Consider the following 19688-nt stretch of genomic DNA (forward strand, 5'->3'; position numbering starts at 1 on the left):
ATGGGTACGTACCTGGCCATACTTATCTCTATTCCTTCAACCTCCTCTACTGTCCAACCCGATCCTTCTTTCGTGTAGTTAGACAGCGACTCCATTATTGCTTCTAAGGCTTCACTGAGTGACCTATCCAGATTCGTGGATTCTAATATCACTAACGACTTTGATCGCAACATTGCTGTCGTCATTACCTCGTCTTTTGACAAACTTACTTCTACCATTATGCTCGCTTTCAGGGCTCCTAATTCTTCTATACCTTTTCGGAGAGTCCTTTTAACCTTCCTTTCTGACTGACGCCAAAACTGTCTAACGTCAATCTCACCGTTACCGGGTATTGACACCGTGCTGAAGTTGCTTTGGGATTCCATCTATATAATAGGAAATATTTTATACCTAATACCAAGCACTTTTTAAGTCGTCGTAGTCGTACTCACAGTCCTGACAATGCCAAAACAATTTAACCTTAGTCTCAAACTTCTTACCACATCCACAATCATAACTGCTCATACACTTCGTCTTCATTTTCAAATGCTTTTTCAAATCCGCTTCTTTCTTAAAAGTTCTCTTACATTCTTCGCACTCCATATATAGACTAACATATTTGCGCTGTTGCCCCCAACCACACTTGGAGTGGGTTGTTTCCGTAGGTGGATTTTTGACACGGGTCTTGCCCGTGTTGAGATTGCGCTGGAACCCCCATTCCCTATACTACTCCACTTGGACGAAAATCGCTCCAAAATTAAAACTCTTTCATTCGAGCTGGAACTTTGCTGAAATAATCTAGAATACAGTAAGAACCACCCACTGGAATATCTTTTTGATATTCGAAAGGAAAGGGCCAAAATTTTACGATTTATTTTCGTCCGCCATTAATTTCTTTTGAATCACAGAATTCGACTCAAGAAGACTGGCACGAGTACTTATGACGTCATTTACTCAACCCAAACCAAAACATTGGTGGGTAATGTATGTGCCATGTTCGTAAAACTCGGTTTATTTGGTTTATTCAGAAAATATATAATGTTTCATTCGGTTTCCTAACTACTATATGACCAAATTATGTCTAGGCGCTGAAATTTTTCAGTTTCAATAATACTGACGATCATAATTCGAAAATTTCAATACATCTCGGCACGCCAAGAATCACAACAAAGTAGGACGCATGGACGAGATTCTAGCGGTTCCATCGCGCGAAGTGACTGAGATATTCGGGATTTATTCGAATCATTTTAAGGATAACAATTTTTCAAGGCATATTTACATACGAGGGCAAAGAGCAACCCCACAATTTGTGTCCGCGAGACATCCGACACAATGAAAGAAAAATCTACGAGCTGAGTGACAGACGCCGCTGTCGCGCGAGTAATAAATAAGAAACCTTTGACATGTTCTATTACAAAGATGATATTAGATAATCGTATGTTTGTACCTATTCAATGCATAATAAACATTTTGAAGCAAATAATAACCGTTCTGTAGTAAATCAGCTAGGAGAATTACGAGCTCACATTCTAAATTATTCGGCACGTAGATCTAAGTATATTGTCACAAATCTTTATATCACAACGCAGAATTCAAAAGGCAATCGGTTGTTTTCATAACATCAATCACTATTAGATTACATTGAAACTTCAAATTTAAGATCTTTATATCATGGACAGTACGTAGCAAATACAAATAATGAAATGAACGTAAGGAATTTTTATGAAAACCTCTTCCCAAGCATTGCTTCTTCTTCTAGTTCGGCTTCATCTCCATACATTATAACTTATGGTTCTAACTCTTCAGGATTGACAAAGCGAGCGTCCAAAGGAGTTTCCATCATATTTGAAGAGGTATCAAAGGTTTAAAAAAAGTCTGTTTAGAGATTCTTTTCACGATAACGCGTTTAAAACATCAAATAAACTTCAGGTAATCTAACAAGAAATGTATAGTCAAAACGACGCTAACATGACGGTGTTGAGTAAATGACGTCACAGCGTAAAACTGCTGTACATAATGACTCGTTGGCCGTGACACAAAGAAATTAATGGCGGACGAAAATAAATCGTAAAATTTTGGCCCTTCCCTTTCGAATATTAGAAAAATATTTCAGTGAGAGGTTCTTAATGTGTTCAAGATTACTTCAGCAAAGTTCCAGCTCGAATGAAAGAGTTTTAATTTTGGAACGATTTTCGTCCAAGTGGCCCTTTATTAAGATATATGCATGAGTGTTTGTGTAGGGGGGAGTGGGGAAGGAGATTTGGTACACAGTTTATTCTTCAATCCAGTTTATCATTATTTTATGGAATATTGACTTATCGACAGCCAACAAGAAAGTAAAAATTGTATTGGAAAACAAACTAACTTTGTTAAGGCCGGTTTAGACGGTACGATTTTCGCCTACAACTATCGTATACAACACGCTCGCGTTTGTCGTAGGCGAGTTGTAGGCTTGATTTACACGCTGCGACTTGAGTTGTAGGATGGCGCGAGCGTGTTGTATACGATAGTTGTAGGCGAAAATCGTACCGTATAAACCGGCCTTTAAAAAAAAACTCGTTAAAGAGAGATGTGGTGGGAGTTACTGAATTTACAATCACAATAAAAAGCCTCTTGCGCAATCATATCGACTTCTTAATCACTCTCAGTTGTGTAGGATTTGTTGTAAAACATGGTAAAATGGTGGCAAAAAAATGCAGAGAAATGATAAAAGATTTTTAAAATTATACAAAACGTTTAATGATAATAATATTATTTATATTATTTGATGTCATGTTAAAAATTATAACGAACAGTTACAATCAACTAAATAATACCAAAATTAGGACACTCAGAGGAGACAGTACATTTAGATCAATGATCCTTTGCGCGCTCAAAAGAACTTTTTCGAATGGACGGGCATCTTGGATCGAAAGGCATTATGGAGCGTCCAGGGGGTAAATAAGGCTTTAGCTTCACCACCGGAGACTACAACATGAGTTAAGACGGCACATCGATTACCTTTACCTATAAAAGAAACGGATAAACACACGAAACTCTATATATTTTCGGTTATCTTTCTTTTGTTTTGCCCCCTGGCAAGATGGCCGCCGTATCGTCGAATTTTTGTCCACCCATACCACAACATCGCTGCGTTCCTTGATTGCAAACTCAGGGTTAGACTCATTTTAGTGTCAACATTTTGACAAATATCACAAAAGCAAATAAAGAATGCATAACCTCAATTAATGACACAAACACTTTGAAATTCCAGGCACTTTCACTGGAATACAAAGGTATTTTACACAAAATCGAGGCTAACCCTGAGCAACAGACAATAGACCATATTCGTGGTGTGACAATGTTTTCCCAATTCAGCGTGACGAACCTTCAGAGGATTCATTTTCTTTTGTTTTTACTCTTCGAAAAATTCATGAGTATCCCAAAGGATACGAAAGGAATAACGATGATATCCCGACGAGTTGCAAAACAATAGCTCTTCATTCCCCCAGAGGTTTGTCACGCTGAATTGGGTAAACATTGTCACACCACGAACAAGGTCTATTCGAAACTAGAATATTGAATTACTTAAAACCTAGAATTTCGTCTTATCTCGATTGGCTTGTCTTAAATATAAAGAAATACAGTATAAAAACCCATGGGTTGGCTATTTTAAACATGATAAATTAAAACAATACATTTTCTATCAAATTATTCACTGATAGTCATCTATAATATCTACAATAAAGCTAATTTGAGCTGAATATGATGAAAGGAAATTTGTTCGGCTGCTCGGAAGTTTAAGGTAGCATGTGCATCGGCTGATAAAATATCTAAAAAAATATCCAAGATGGCGGACGTTTGTAATCAACTTGGTGTACGAGGCAGCCATCTTGAATCATACCTCGAATTACAGGCAAAAGCAGAGCTTGGTTATCAAGAAAAATATAGAATAAAATACGTCTTACCAAAGCATACTTCAAGTGTACAAGTGTATATACTGAGAAGTGGTGAAATTCCGCTGATACTTGTTGTTGCAGAATTGTGAATTGTAATAGTTTTGGTAACCAAGCCTTGGAGTAAAAGCGTGGTTACCTTTCAAGATGGCTGCCATGGCATGGAACTACAATGCATAAATTTAATTCTTTCTTCATATCCACTGATCTCTAGTCAAAAATATATAAACCTTATGTTTTCTTATAATATTTGGTTACAGAGAACCAGATATATTTTTCTGTTGTTTTCTCGCTGCAGTAAATAATTAATATTTCACTGAATAGTTTAATTTCTTGACTTTCATCTTCTTCTGGCTTATTTGTACAGTACTTTCCTTCACGCTATCAAATAAAGGCAAAAAATTGTAAGCAGAAAACTTAACCTCTAGGATCTCATGTTATTGGTAAAATTAAACGTGCGTAGAGTTTGATGGGTTTCTCCATTGGTTCGAGGGTTTTTCTACGGGTTTTCCGGTTTTCTTTATTCTGCAAAACGTCCGAGGCCAAATTCCGATTCATTTTATAAGTTTTGTAAGATTGTTTCAGGGTTCAATCTGTGAGTTAGCCATGCCCTGACTTAGGTCAGCCCAGAGGTTGTTTCAAGGCTCGATCTGTGAGTTAGCCATGCCCTGACTTAGATCATCCCAGAGGTTGTTTCAGGGTTTGATCTGTGAGTTAGCTGTGCCCTGACTTAGATCAGCCCAGAGTCGGTTGTTTCGGGGCATAAAGGTAAAATTGACGCTGATCTGTTTGACTTAATAATAATTAATAATTTATTAATCCACTTGGGAGTTTCCCATCTCAGACCACACGTGGGTGTCATTTTCTTAATCACAATATTCTTTGCTTTCGTGTCGAATGACTGGTAACCAAAGAAATATTACTCAAGGGAATGACACGATCTTTCTTGATCACGTGATTCCGGTTGTTACTCACGTGATCTCGCCTTGCAGATGTATCGGAACCTTGAATTACACGGGTAGTCGTTCCATTGACCGTCGGGCTTCAAGACTCCACAATCTTCGTTCTTCAAGTAACCACCGTCGTTAGGGTCGCCTGGAGCCCAGTTATGGTACGAGTTTTGTGTCCTTGGTTAAAAAAAAAAACTGAGTTATGACCTTTTTACTTATATAAACTCAACACACTTAATTCCAATTTTATCTGTAAGTTGGCCATATCCTCTTTGATCATCCAAGAGGTCGTTTCAGGGTTTGATAAGATTGATCTTGAATGGGCGAAACTGGGTGTAAATCTACCTCTAATTCTGTGCCAAGCATTTGGGTTGACAGGAGTTAGTTATACTACGACGAATTTAAAAGACATAAAAACGCCTGACTATACATATCTAGCTATCTTTAAAACGAAAAAAATAAATAAATAAAAGTTGAGTAGGTATAAGATTCAAGTCACCCATCCAGGTACTAACCTCCCTCAATCGGGCTTGACTCAGTGGTCCTGGAAAGCCAAAGTTTTTCCCACTGAGCCACGGTTCAAAACAATTAGCATAACAATAGCCTTGAAAACAATGCGGCTGATAGACTAGACTTTTTAACATCAATTTTTCAACCGATTCCGTGCGTGGCAGAGATGCAAGGGATTAGCCGATATGGTCTGGGGGCCGGCTGGTCTCTCCCCTGATGCTTCGGCTAGAACATTTTCTTGCGTAATTCGTGCAACCAAGGGCAGAAGGATTTAATTGCCGTCAGGTCCGAAGTCCATACGCCGCCTCAGCTCTGCGGATGTCTCGGGGGTATGGCAAAGTTGAGTCGATTTTTCTTTCTTTTCTTTCTTTTTTTTTTTTTTTTTTTTTTTTTTTTTTTAATTTTTAAATAGTTTATTGTCGGAATTTTAATCGAGATGTGGGATAAATTTTTCTTTTCTTTTCTTTTTTAAAATGATTTTCTCTTCATTGTCTTCAGCAGACAGACTCCCTTACAGTATAGCACCTATCTGGTGATGGTGGCGTCGGCGTATGATTTGTGGCTGGAAACCTTCGGCAAAAATACCTCGAGGGTTAAATGTAAAATAATTTGAAAGCTTTTGGTCAAAACATTTCAGGATAAATATCAAAGAAGTAGCGACTTGTAACTTAATTGGATTTTCAATTCAACAAATAGAAACAGAATTATAGAGGCTTTGCATCATCACGTGATGACAGCCATGACAGGAGGCACAACAATGGAGCCTTTTCCCCCAGGGAAGCTGATTTTTTCTCATGTAAATCAGATTAGACCAGATCAATTCTTCCTGCCTCCTGTCATGGCTGCCATCACGTGATGGTTCAAAGCCTCTTCATATTTACCTATCGCTCCAAGCCCATTGGCCTTCTCTGTTATGGTCATTAAGACCAATCCACATGAATGATTCTCCGAGATTAAACTTCTTATTCAAGTCCTTAATGATGAAGTTTTCTTCTTCTTTGCTCATGACGCTTAAAAGATCCGCGTTGGATTGAATACAGTCTCTTCTTGCTTCGAACCACGTGTGGTAGTTCCTCTTGACGAGATAACAATAGATTCTATTGGATCCAAAAGGATGGGATAACCAGCCATCCGGGCAATTATCTGCGTTAAGAAAAGTAGAGTTAAAGCTATGGCTCGATTTGACCAGAGCTGGAAATGCAGCTTTTTGTTTTTATCAAGGTTAATATCAGGGCGGGCCCATGAAAACAAGAATGGGACAACCATACACCCTTGCATTTGTCTGTGTTAAAGAAAAGTAGAATCAAAGCCATGGCTCGATCAATCCAGAGTTGGAAATGCAACTTAAAAAAACTGGTTTCAACACCCCAAATGGGAAATCACTGGCATTGCTTTATAGCTCATGGAAAGTCTGAAAAACAGTGCAACGTTTTTGGGGAACAAATGTTGGAATGAGATTTTGCTGTTGGTTAAATGTTGAGCTCGTTTGTGAGGGTCCTAAGATATGCTTACTTCTCGCTGGAGGCGTAGTAGGTTGAAAGTGGATTTTGTCAACGCTGCGCCATCTTACTCGGAACCTTGGTTGCTGTTGTCTTTTAGAAGTGATGTGTAGTTTGATCCTGATGACGTTTGAGTTACTTTTGAATGGAGCTGAAACCATTGAAAACGAGAATGATAAGTTAGAGAAATGATAAAAAATGGAAAACATGATTGTTTATATGGATCTCCTGGATGGATGGATGGATGGATGGATGGATAGATGGATGGATGGATGGATGGATGGATGGATGGATGGATGGATGGATGGATGGATGGATGGATGGATGGATGGATGGATAATATTAATAATAATAATAATAATCTTTATTTAAGCACGGTAACTCTATCAATATCAAGATAAAAAACTTAATGTTGCTCTACCTAGAGGCCGTAAAAACTATATTAACAAATGATAATCATGTAAAATATACAAATGCTACACTGATACAATAAATATACAATTGAAATAAGATAATAGGTTAATTAGATATATTTCGTAGAACTAAAACGATTAAATATTAGTTGTCATCAGTGCAAAACCTATAGCTTTTTATTTTCTTTTTAAATACTTTTAAGGATCGTTCTTCTTTTAATGACTGAGGCAGAGAATTCCAAAGCCAGGCTCCAGTAAAAGCAAAACTATTTCTGAAATAGTCAGTTCTGGCTTTTGGAATTTGTAAATTTTTAGAAGAACGCCTTAAGTTGTAAGATTGAGTACCAATCTGGCTGGAAAACATATCTTTTAAAAAAGATGGGACGATATCATTGACGATTTTGAACATCATAATGGCCTTTTGTTGCAGTCTTTGTTCATTTAAAGGTATCCATTTGAGTTCATTAAAAATTTGACTCGTTCGTACGCTTAAATACGGTGCGCCAGTAATTATACGGGCTGCACGGTTTTGTAGTTTTTGTAACTTGCTAGTTAAAGTTTCGTCGATACTGTCCCAAACTAAACAGCAATAGTTAAAGTAAGGCTCAATTATGTTCTTATAGATTTTGATTAGATAGGGCCTACTTAAGATTGGCTTAATTTTCTTTAACGTGCTTAGGTTACATGCAATCTTCTTTTTAATGTGCTCAACATGAGAACGCCAAGTCAGATTTTCATCAATATAGACGCCGAGACATTTTGTTTCTTTAGATCGTTTTAACGCGGTACCGTCTATAGTCAGACATAAGTCTGTGTCATCTAAAGTAGAAATTCTTTGACGGGAACCAATTAACATAAATTCTGACTTTACAGCATTCAAAGTGAGTTTGTTGGCACAGAGCCAAGAAGCTACATGTTCTAAGTCGATATCCATTTGATTATTCAGGTTATTAATTTCACAGTCAGAAAATGATAAAGTCGTATCATCAGCATAAAGCCTAGTTGTACTATAGTCGAGGCAACGCGGTAGATCATTAATGTAGATTAAAAAGAGAACTGGGCCCAAAATTGTCCCCTGAGGTATACCAAAAGAGATGGGACGGGCTTCGGAAAGTACTCCATTGATTGAACACTGTTGCGATCTGCCAGTCAAATATGACTGAAACCACTGTCGGACTGTGGCGTTAAACCCATAATATTCTAGTTTTGCTAACAATATACTATGATCAACGGTGTCAAATGCCTTCTTAAGGTCTAAAAATATCACACCATTGATCATTTTCCTGTCTATATTGAAGTACCATTCATTTGTTAGATCTAAAAGCGCAGTTAAAGTTGAGTGATAAGGTCTAAAGCCCGACTGATGGGTATCTAGTAAATTATGTTCGTCAAGATATGAAATCAGCTGCTCACAGATTAGTTTTTCAAAAAGGCGGGAGATAGCAGAAGTAACTGAAATAGGTCTATAGTTGCCTGGGTCATCTTGTTCACCAGATTTTAAAATGGGGGTGACTTTAGCCACTTTCCATTCCGACGGAAAAATATTTGTTTTAATCGAAAGGTTAAAAAGGGTAGTTAATGAATTACAGATATGAGGAGCCGCTGCTTTTAGAATAATACTTGGAATTTTATCAAGACCAGTTGCTTTAGCAGTATTAATACCTTGCAGAAGCTCAAGTACTCTAGAGGAATCGATCAAACGAAAAGTAAACACATGGTCTACTTTTTTAACATAATCAGCGAAATTTACATTACTGGCACGTTTAGAATTTATTTCTGAAGCTAATTTACCGGCAATTTCTGTGAAATAAGTGTTAAGGACATTTGCTACATCCTTTGGATTAGTAACAGTATTTTGCACAGTCTGCCTAATTTCGCTGATTTCAACATTTTGTGATCTCTTGCGCCTGAGATTATTTATTGTCTTCCAAGTTTTCTTGGTGTCACGAGAGTGTTTTTCAATTTGATCTTGATAAAATTTCTGTGAAATAAGTGTTAAGGACATTTGCTACATCCTTTGGATTAGTAACAGTATTTTGCACAGTCTGCCTAATTTCGCTGATTTCAACATTTTGTGATCTCTTGCCCCTGAGATTATTTATTGTCTTCCAAGTTTTCTTGGTGTCACGAGAGTGTTTTTCAATTTGATCTTGATAAAATTTCCTTTTCGTCTTAGTAACTAATTGATTAACAAAATTCCTCATCTTTCTATACTTAGACCAGTCTTCTGGGTCATTAGACTTCGTGGCCTTGGATGGATGGATGGATGGATGGATGGATGGATGGATGGGTGGATGGACAGATGGATGGATGGATGGATGGATGGATGGATGGATGGATGGATGGATGGATGGATGGTAGATGGATGGATGGATGGATGGATGGATGGATGGATGGATGGATGCATGGATGGATGGATGGATGCATGGATGGATGCATGGATGCATGGATGCATGGATGCATGGATGCATGGATGCATGGATGCATGGATGCATGGATGCATGGATGCATGGATGCATGAATGCATGCATGCATGCATGCATGGACAGTCCTCAATTTTACCTGGCGGCTTGTTACCACAGTACATGCCCAGCGATGGCGAGTTTTCTCCCTGTCCATCTTTAATTTTAACATAATCTAGTCTACAATTGCTGTGAATATCAAACTGATCCAGCCAGACATGTAGTTGTTTACCCTGGTCACCTTGGATAACCCATGTACAGTCCACGCCGTCTTGATACGCGGCAGAGAGATCTTGGCTTGACAGAGATCCATGACCCTTGTTTACCATTCCACCGCATCCTGAACAAGAGTTTCAGATAAATATTTATACATCTACGTTATAGATTGGATACGACTGGAATAGATTAAATGTGTCGACTGACACGAATTACATGTGACTGGAATGGATTGGACGTGACTGGAATGGATTGGATGTGACTGGGATGGATTGGATGTGACTGGGATGGATTGGATGTGACTGGAATGGATTGGAGGTGACTAAGATGGATTGGATGGGACGGGAATGGACATCTATACAGTGTCCGGGTAAAACTATGAACACACCTTTACCGAAATAGCGACCACAAAACAAAGGTTCCAAGTCGAGATTGAGCTTGATTAAATGAAGCAAATTTATTTTCACGTTGGAACTTACTGCTTTTTTCATAAACATGCGAACTCTGTACCTGCGAGCTGCACGCTGAAATTTGGTTTTTCGCTAGTCAAAAAATATAAAAGGTACCGACTGATTAGTTTTGATTGACGGCAACCAAAAACCAAATTTCAGCGTGTTGCTTGCAGCTAGCAATTTGGCATTTGAAAAATAGCAGTAAAACTCTTCAATCAAATTCAAGAAAGGTGTACTAAATTTTTGGCACTAAATCAGATACACTTACTGGGAACCCGTGCTGCCAAGGTGATTGGATCTGGCTTCGCTATCCACGTGATATCAAATCCTTTATGATTGGTTCGATCGTCACTCTTAAATTTTATCCATAATTCGTTACCACTTGATTGTAAGGTTGTTGGTAACCTTGTTCCACAAAACTTCCCCAGAAGAGGATACTTTTCTGTGTGGCCGTCACGAATGATGACGTAATCGTAGCGACATGCTGGACCTGGTACCAAATAAGGAAAATATTATTGCTGATGGTGGTGATAATGATAATAATAATAATGGTGAAGATGATGATGGTGATGAAGATGATGGTGATGTTACTGATGATGATAATGATGCATATGCTGATGTTTCTGATGAAGAGGATGATGATTATAACGGTGATGATGCTGATGATGATAATAATAATGATGGTAAAGATGATGGTGGTGATGATGGTGGTGGTGAAGATGATGGTGATGTTACTGATGATGGTGGTGAAGATGATGGTGGTGAAGATGATGGTGATGTTACTGATGATGGTGGTGAAGATGATGGTGAGGTTACTGATGATGGTGGTGAAGATGATGGTGATGTTACTGATGATGGTGATGAAGATGATGGTGATGTTACTGATGATGGTGGTGAAGATGATGGTGATGTTACTGATGATGGTGGTGAAGATGATGCATGCTGATGTTACTGTTGATGATGATTATGTGATGATCATAAGCATTGTCTCCTACCTTCAATATCTAAGTAGATAAAACGTAATGAGATGATATTGCCTTGGGGTACTTCGATAACCCATTCACAGACGCTGTTGTCAGGGTAATTACTTGGGTAATCAGGCGAAGTGATTCGTCCACCATCTGCGACCCGTCTGCCACCACATGCTGAAGAGAAAGATAGAGAGTTACAATAATGACGCGAACATTAATGATATGATAATGGTAGTGATGATGATGGTGATGATAATGATGGTGGTGGTGGTGGTGGTGGTATTGATGATAATGATTGTGGTGGTATTAATGATGATGATAATGGTAATGATTATGGTAATTAATGATGAAATGACCATACGGTGATAACCACGATGATGATGATAATGATTAAAGTGACGATGATGATGATGAAAATGATTAAAGTGATGAAGATGGTGACGATGATGATGATGATAGTGAGGATGATGATGATGATGATGATGATGGTTGTGATGATCTTGATCATTACAATAATGATGTCAATAATTATGAAAGTGGCAATGGGCTGTTGATAACAAGGAATGAACAAACCAAATAGAAATCGAGGTAAAACAATAATGTACTCACCCATTGGACACCTTTCAACGTTACATGCCCTTTCATCCACATTTCTTCCCAGACAATTACGTCCTCCATTCAGAGGTCTTGGGTTATTACAGAAGCGGCTTCTTCTTTGAACCCCACCGCCACAAGTTTGGCTGCAAGAGGACCATGTTGACCATAATGACCAACGACCGTGTACGGGACGTGCTACGGGAATTGAGGGTCCGGGACCTGGAAGATATTGAACGATAGACCTTTTTTCGTATTCTTGGGGTGTATATTACGTCATAGCCGCCATGTTGGTTGACAATACGAAGCATTCCTCATTAAAGTGCAAATGAACCCTTCGACAATACTTGTAGTACTGATTCTACACGAAGTAAATAGTTGAATGGTAAAATATTTCTTGATTTGAGTGATGAATCTCTAAGATGGCGGCTGTTTCATTGTTTTTTATATCTCAAGGGGTTTTTCGGTCACGTGGTTGCACTCCAAAAATTCGACAAATGCCGCTGTGTTCCTTGATTACAGGCTTATTTACTCAGGGTTAGCTTCGTAACAGTGTCAAAATATTCACAAATAACAACGGTAAAGTAAAGAATGAGCAACATCAACAATACTGAAGACACTTTGAAACTTGATAAAGACCTTCACTGGAACACGTGGATATTCTACACAAAATCGACACTAACTCTGAGCAACAGAAAACTCGGAGCTGGAGTATTAAGGTCGAACACTTGTATGCGAGCTGAATAAATACATGGAACTGAGAACATGAAAATTAGGTCTTTGAAAATGAGGAAGAAAACAGAAAAACAAGAGGCATACGTCCCTCCTTCTACGAACAATGATCCAATACTAAAAAAATGTCTGTCTCCCTAAAAAGACTTGATAAAAATCACTAACCTCCAACGCCATAGGTTCGTTCAGCGCAGAGGTACGTCTTGTCCCATCCATCCCGTCCTCCCTTAGCATACCACTGCATGCAGTCTAGACCAGCTATGGGGCCAGAAAACGAGAAACGAAACCTGAAAATGATAACAAAAATTTAAACTAGGAATGGTGTATGTGCAACCATTTGACTCAAAATCCCTTGAGATATGAATAACAATGAAACAGCCGCCATCTTGGTTGATCTAACAAGAGAAGCTAATGAGGAATGCTTTGTTATTGTCAATCAAGATGGCGGAAATGACGTAACATGCACATGCTCTATAGGTCGCTTTAGCTTGAGCGTAATGTTTTCCCATTTCAGACCTCGTGTCATTCCCTAGAGCATCATTTCTTTGTTTAACGGTTGCGCATGAATATGGATACAACTCAAAAAAAATATTATTTTCAATAGAATGACACGAGGTCTGAACTATGGGAAAACATTACGCTCAAGGTAAGAGGTCTATTGCGTTTTTCAAGAAAGGAGAATCATCCAATCACGATACAGGAGCATACAACACGTGATTACTATATATTCAATCAGAAAAGCAAATCACTGCAACAGTCATTCAAATAACTTCACATTCAATCAGGACGCAAGGAAATAGACCACGTGATCAAATCGCAATATGTTATAGATCCCTTGCAGCACGTCGGAATGCAGCTCAATTTGAAGGACATAACAATAGGTTTCCAATTCACACGAGATTCAAATTCCTTTGTTTTGCCCTCCATATTCAGTTGCTTCGACGTCACATGCAAGGGGTCTATAGCCATGACAGATAAAATGCAACCTAATTCTAAAGATTACTTCATCAGAGACGTCACTGTTGTCATGGTTACTCACCTATAAGGCGCGTCATTCTTAGTCATACATAAATAATTATCATCCCAAGTTCCTTTGCGCTTTGTAACTTCATTGCGGACGTAAATGCGCGTGCAGATTTGGTCTGGTATTCTCCCCTTGTCAGACCACTGGAACTGCAAGTCTCGCTTATTGTTTGGAGTGCAGAATAGGTAGTTGTTCCAGGTTAAGTAATCCAAGCGCTCGTAGGTTCTGATGCACAGTTCGTTTGGTGGGGGAAACTTGAAACGACCAAAGCTGAAATCTGACGGAAAGGCTGGCCAGTCTGTACAAAAAAAAAACGAAAAATAATAAAAGGCTCCTCTCTTGATTCGAGCGTTTTTCTGGGAGTTCTTCAGTTTATCACTCCACAAAACCTAACCGACGCTACATTCTATCAGTGATTGGCCGTCGTACCCTGACTTAGATCAGAAAAGAAGTTGTTCAGGGTTCTATCTGTGAGTTAGCCATGCCCTGACTTAGATCAGAAAAGAAGTTGTTCAGGGTTCTATCTGTGAGTTAGCCATGCCCTGACTTAGATCAGCCCAGAGGTTGTTTCAGGGTTCAATCTGTGAGTTAGCCAGTGCCCTGACTTAGATCAGCCAGGAGGTTATTTCAGGGTGTCTAATCATCCCTATTGCTCAAATTTCTCAGTATATCATATATCATTAGTAACAGTCACCCCCTTTTCCTCACATTCCTGGTAAATCCTTTGTAATAGTCAACCCCCTTCTAAAATTCCTGGATCAGCCCCTGCATTTGGATCAAATAATGAGATTCAAATACTTGAATATCATGCGGCTGATCAAAAGTCAGGGATTCCCTCTTACCTTCACATTGTCGTAAATTACACCTTCCTGTCTCAAGGGACTGTCCAGTACAGAACCTGCCTCCGAAGGACGGTGGTGGACTGGTGCATGATCGTGTTCTTCTCCGTATTCCACCTCCACATTGGCGACTGCACTGGGACCAAGGTGCCCACTCTGTCCACTGCCCATCTGAAATAGGGATTCACAAGTTCTACTTAGGGATTGGTCATTATTTATAGAGGGGGGGGGGGGGGCTGGTGCAATATTAAATATGCTATGCTTGATTTTTGCTCACCCCCTTTCTCCTTTGAGCATGATTTTTGCTGATTTTTTCTTAAACCTATGCATAAAAAATGCTGACTCACCTCCTATTTGCACCAGCACCCCCCCCCCCCTCGATAAATAATAACCAGTCCCTTAACACATTGAAAATCCATTGTTATATCATGTGTATGTAAAAGACGATATAGACCCCTTGCATGTCACTTGAAAACGGCCCAATCTGGGGGTCAAAATAAAAGAATTCCCTTCTCTTGAGGATTGAAGTCTTTTATGATGTTAATATGTTCAATCGTTTTGATCCCCAGGTAGGAGGGGTCTATACAAGGGTGTGTCCAAAGGTATTGGGGTGCCTTCGACCTGCGTTATCACGGTGTCCATTCAATTCATTAACCATCTGAAATAGGGATTCATAGGTTCTGCTTGATACATTGAAAATCCATTGTTATACAATGTGTATGTAAATGACGATATATCAGGGTATATCCAAAGGTACTGGGGGTGACTGTGACCTACATTACCTCGGTTTCCATTTACTTCACTGCCAATCTGGATTCACAAGTTCTACTTAATACATTGAAAATCCATTGTCATATCATGTGTATGTAAACGACGATATATCAGAGTGTATCCGAAGGTACTGGGGTATCTGCGACCAGCGCAACATGGTGTAAGAGATAGAACGTAAATAAACCCTTGTAGTAACCACCTCAGGCCGGGTGGACGACTACTTCTTACTGATTCCTTATTAAGAATCAATAAATATCCAGTCCAACTTACCAACAGGTGATTCGTCTCGACTTCCGCACAAAAAGTACTGATTGCTGCTCCATTCGGGGTCGTTAGGTTCAGTAATATTCAAACAGTTGGCTATCTCAGTAAGAGAAGGCGGCCGAGTCATCCACGAGAACGTATAGACCCCATCCCGAGGCCAACACAGATAGTTATCATCCCATGAATATTTGTGGTTTTTTGTAGGTACTTCAATCTTGATACAGTTCATGTCTAAGAGGGGTCCAGTGTGTGACCATCTGATGTTCAAGGCCTTAAGATCATTCCTGAAGCAGAGGTAGTTGTTATGCCAGTTGTGAGGGTCCTGAGGTTCGTTGAAGTTGACGCACGACGAGTCACGATCCCCAGGGCCATCGTTCTTCCAGAAAAAGTCAGACGGAAATTTTGGGTAATCTGTTGAAAAAACATTTAGTTTAGCGTTATTGTGGTAATAAAAGCAGCCTGCACGTGCGCACCTTTGTCTCTATGCTGTGATATAAATAAGCTATATAGGAGTTGTAGAGAACGAGAGCGACCTTCATATTTTATTGATAACCTGAAGGTCAGGGCAAGGTTAACTCACAGATCGAACCTTGGAAACAACCTCTGTGCTGTTCTAAGTCAGGGCCGTACGGCTAACTCACAAATAGAACCCTGAAACAACCTATGGGCTGTTCTAAGTCAGGGCCGTACGGCTAACTCACAGATAGAACCCTGAAACAACCTATGGGCTGTTCTAAGTCAGGGCATGGCTAACTCACAGATTGAACCCTGAAACAACCTCTGGGCTGATCTAAGTCAGGGCATGGGCAACTCACAGATCGAACCCTGAAACAACCTCTGGGCTGATCAAAGACAAGGGACGGCTAACTCAACAAATCGAGCCTCAAACAAACTCTGGATGATCTAAGTCAAAATCTTGTTATCATTATTCACCACCGTAAGTACGACAGTGGCGCAGCTCAACGGGGTCGAACTGAAACAATAAGAAGGTGCCACGTATGTACCCGGAGCACAGCTCTAACCTGTTTGAAATAGTAGAGTCGGTTTAAGAGGAGGAGGGAGGAGACCTCCATTTACATGTGATAGCGCGAGTCCAGGAATCGAGCCCGCGACCCGAGCGAGAAGAGGGTACTACTGCTACACCACCTTGATTCCCATACGAGAAAAAGCAAGGTAAGAAGCACAAGATCAAGCGTGCTATTTCTACTGCTTTTATAAACTACCTTTACGATTTTGCGAGAGTTTTTCTGACGTCGCTCACGCTTAGAACGACTAATTTCGATCTTACCTGGACAGTTGTAGAGTAAATTAGTCTGTTTAGCATCAAGTGAACTGATATGGGTGTTTCCAAACTCTGTGATATCCTGTTTTAGAGACCTAATAGTTGGCTTGTGATTCTTGCTGAAAGCTTTGGATCCATAATGCATGACAGAGTAGTAATCATAACGGACATTTAAACTGTTTATTTTTCGACTACTGTACTTAGAGAAAGCGAACTGGAATTCTAAAAACATAAAAGCACATTTTAGATAAATATTGTAGTTTAGAGACTAATAGTATTAAGTCTGGATTATTGAAACTAGTACTAGAGTGTGCGTGTTGATTTTCCCGCCATAAATCTTACGAGTTTGATTAAAAATTTCAATTCCCGTATGTGCACGCGCGCGGGATTTTTATTGAAAAAAGCGGGAATGTAATTTGGTATCATGTTGAAATCAATAAAAATAAACATAAATTCAAACTAATAAGAAACAAAATTCAAAAACAATGTCTTCATAGACCCTGGAAATTAAGCGGTTTACATTGAAATATGAATTCAGATCGAGAGGAGTGTGGAAAAATAACACAAAAAATTTATTTCGCTTACTTGGTATAATATTGTCCCACAAGACCTCCACGTGCTTGTCTCTATCAGGTCTATTCTGCTCGTGCCAGAAACCAATCACGTGACCCAGTTCATGTACGATGATGCCATGATGGGCACAGCCACGCCCCAGGGATGTGGTCTGCCTGCCACCAACTCGTCCAACATCTGAATTACACCTACGATTTCAAAATTTTGGGGATATATCAGGGATGATGTCTTGAGAATTTTGATATTTTGCTTGCTTGTTATTTAAGTTGCGTTCATGAACTTGCGAAAATACTTCGGAAACGGAGTGGCCGGAGTTTCGTAAAATCAACTGCAGAGCAAAATGTGTTCAAGAAAATCGGCTCATAGAATTCATTCATACTTACCCATCGCCGTAGTAGAATTCCACATAATCAAGCTGGTTTACTCTTTCTACGAACTTGATGCAAGTTTTTCTCTCCCATTCTCTCATCGCACCCATCAAAATCTTGTGCGTTTGGGTTGTTTTTCCTTAAAAAAATGAAAAATGATAGACATTAGTGTGTGATCATTCAATAGGGGAGATTTTGTGATATTTGCAACTCATATAGACACAGGTTGGATGGATGGATGGATGGATGGAATGGATGGATGGATGTGATGGACGGATGGAGGGGGTGGAGGGAGGGAGGGATGGATGGGATGTGGAGGATGGAGGGAGGGAGGATGAAAGTGGTGGGGTGGCATGTTGCTGTGTCTGGCTGAGCGTGCTTGCGGGATTCTGCTTGCGTAGGGGGTGGCTTCTGTCTGCTGTTTCTGTCTTGTGGCGCGGGTGCTGGGTCGTTTGCTGCTGGAGGCGTACTTGCTTGCCTGCGGTGAAGGATGGAGGGATGGAGGGATGGATAAGGATGGATGGATGAGTTGAGAAGACAGACAAAAAGACCACTTACTAATACTGTAAGCAAGTTTATAAGGGATTATTCCATTCTTCCATAGATTATTTTCGTCTCCTCGAATAGCAGCACCAAGTGAGTTGTTGTCCTGGTTACTGATGGGATGTCGCTTCCAGGGTATCTTCATGTCAATTTGATAAAATCTACCTGAATCATTATATACATCTGCAAATGAAACAGAAAATAAATTAGTTTTAGAATTAGGAAGAGAAAGGGATTTTACTTCTCTTTGTTCTTAGGCTGCATCTTGTCTTTATCTCATCTTCCCTCTTTACCTTCCTCTTCCGAATTGTATGAATTCTATGAATTCCATTTTTCACTTCCACCGAACCTCCCTCACTCCCTCACTCTATCGTTTTTTTTCCTCCGCCCTCCATCCTTCAGTCGGTACTACATCCTCCTCTCCCCTCGTCCCTCCCCTCTCTCCCTCTCTATCAGTCCCTAACCACATCCAAACCAATCCACTCGTTCTTGTCTGTGTGCCACCATCTTTCCTAATCCAATTACAAGTCAATCATAGCCTACCATTTCTTACATATTACACTAATTAAACAACCTAAATACCCGGCAATATATCCAATTAACATCAGTAATATTAGGAACCACAGATGCCAAGTAACAATATATCTTCCAAATCGGGGCGTTGATTTACGTGCTGTGCCAAGAAAAATTGTTCTGTAAAATAAATTATGCCGATTTTGGTACAACAGGTCGAACCGCAAAACCACTGCAAAGAGAGCGAATTGTCTTGAGAATGGTGTTCAAGATATAAATAACATCACGATGTTGTATCCATTCATCTAATAAGGTTATATAAAACCCTGGCATTGAGTCCCGAGAGGAATTTTTGTGGGGGACAAAACTATGGATTCTGTTTTGAAAAGACGGCATATTGTTTTTTTAACCCCAGAATTAAACAATTCCATTAGGAACTCAAAGTATGAAAGTAGCACAGGCTGAACACATTACTTCGATAATGTAAATTTGCATTAGCACAGAAGCGTATTGAACATATATTGAAAAATAATGGTGGTGGGTACCATTAAGCACCCTCTCTCCCTTCTCTTTATGCTCGACACCAGTGTGTCCGTAGAGACTATTCTTGCATATATGTTCTCTGCTGAAGATGTTTTTAAAGTGCTACTACGACGAAAATCGCTCAAACTTGGATTCAGCTGAAACTTCCTAAGAATACTCTTTAAAGGTCCAATAATCACTGTATGAAGTGTTTTCTCGATATTCAGTACGAAAGTATGATATTTTTACGATTATTTTTTGGAGTCTGTGACGTCA

At 39.5% G+C, this 19688-nt stretch overlaps 1 protein-coding gene and 1 long non-coding RNA gene across 7 annotated transcripts in view; one reads left to right on the forward strand and one right to left on the reverse strand.

Moving 5' to 3' along the window:
- Positions 1-19688, forward strand: part of LOC116308610 (uncharacterized) — a 176160-nt gene that overhangs the window by 117345 nt on the left and 39127 nt on the right. The window lies entirely within an intron of this gene.
- Positions 1571-19688, reverse strand: part of LOC116308600 (bone morphogenetic protein 1) — a 53343-nt gene continuing 35225 nt past the window's right edge. For all 6 annotated transcript variants that reach the window (XM_031719060.2, XM_089039884.1, XM_089039882.1 and 3 more), the window contains 16 exons: positions 18393-18560; positions 17850-17973; positions 17479-17654; positions 16900-17115; positions 15618-16022; positions 14580-14747; positions 13753-14035; positions 12879-13000; positions 11997-12203; positions 11412-11561; positions 10685-10906; positions 9849-10088; positions 6887-7024; positions 6256-6517; positions 4890-5041; positions 1571-4295 (listed from right to left, as the gene is read on the reverse strand). In XM_031719060.2, the coding sequence (XP_031574920.1) occupies positions 4291-4295; positions 4890-5041; positions 6256-6517; positions 6887-7024; positions 9849-10088; positions 10685-10906; positions 11412-11561; positions 11997-12203; positions 12879-13000; positions 13753-14035; positions 14580-14747; positions 15618-16022; positions 16900-17115; positions 17479-17654; positions 17850-17973; positions 18393-18560 (3038 nt within the window). In that variant the 3' untranslated portion in view covers positions 1571-4290. The remainder of the gene's footprint in view (positions 4296-4889; positions 5042-6255; positions 6518-6886; positions 7025-9848; positions 10089-10684; positions 10907-11411; positions 11562-11996; positions 12204-12878; positions 13001-13752; positions 14036-14579; positions 14748-15617; positions 16023-16899; positions 17116-17478; positions 17655-17849; positions 17974-18392; positions 18561-19688) is intronic.

The sequence above is a fragment of the Actinia tenebrosa genome, unplaced genomic scaffold (genome assembly GCF_029948245.1).
Source record: "Actinia tenebrosa isolate PJP-AT-01 unplaced genomic scaffold, QUT_ActTen_1.0 PGA_scaffold7__59_contigs__length_16204524, whole genome shotgun sequence".
In the NCBI taxonomy this organism is placed as follows: Eukaryota; Metazoa; Cnidaria; class Anthozoa; order Actiniaria; family Actiniidae; genus Actinia; species Actinia tenebrosa.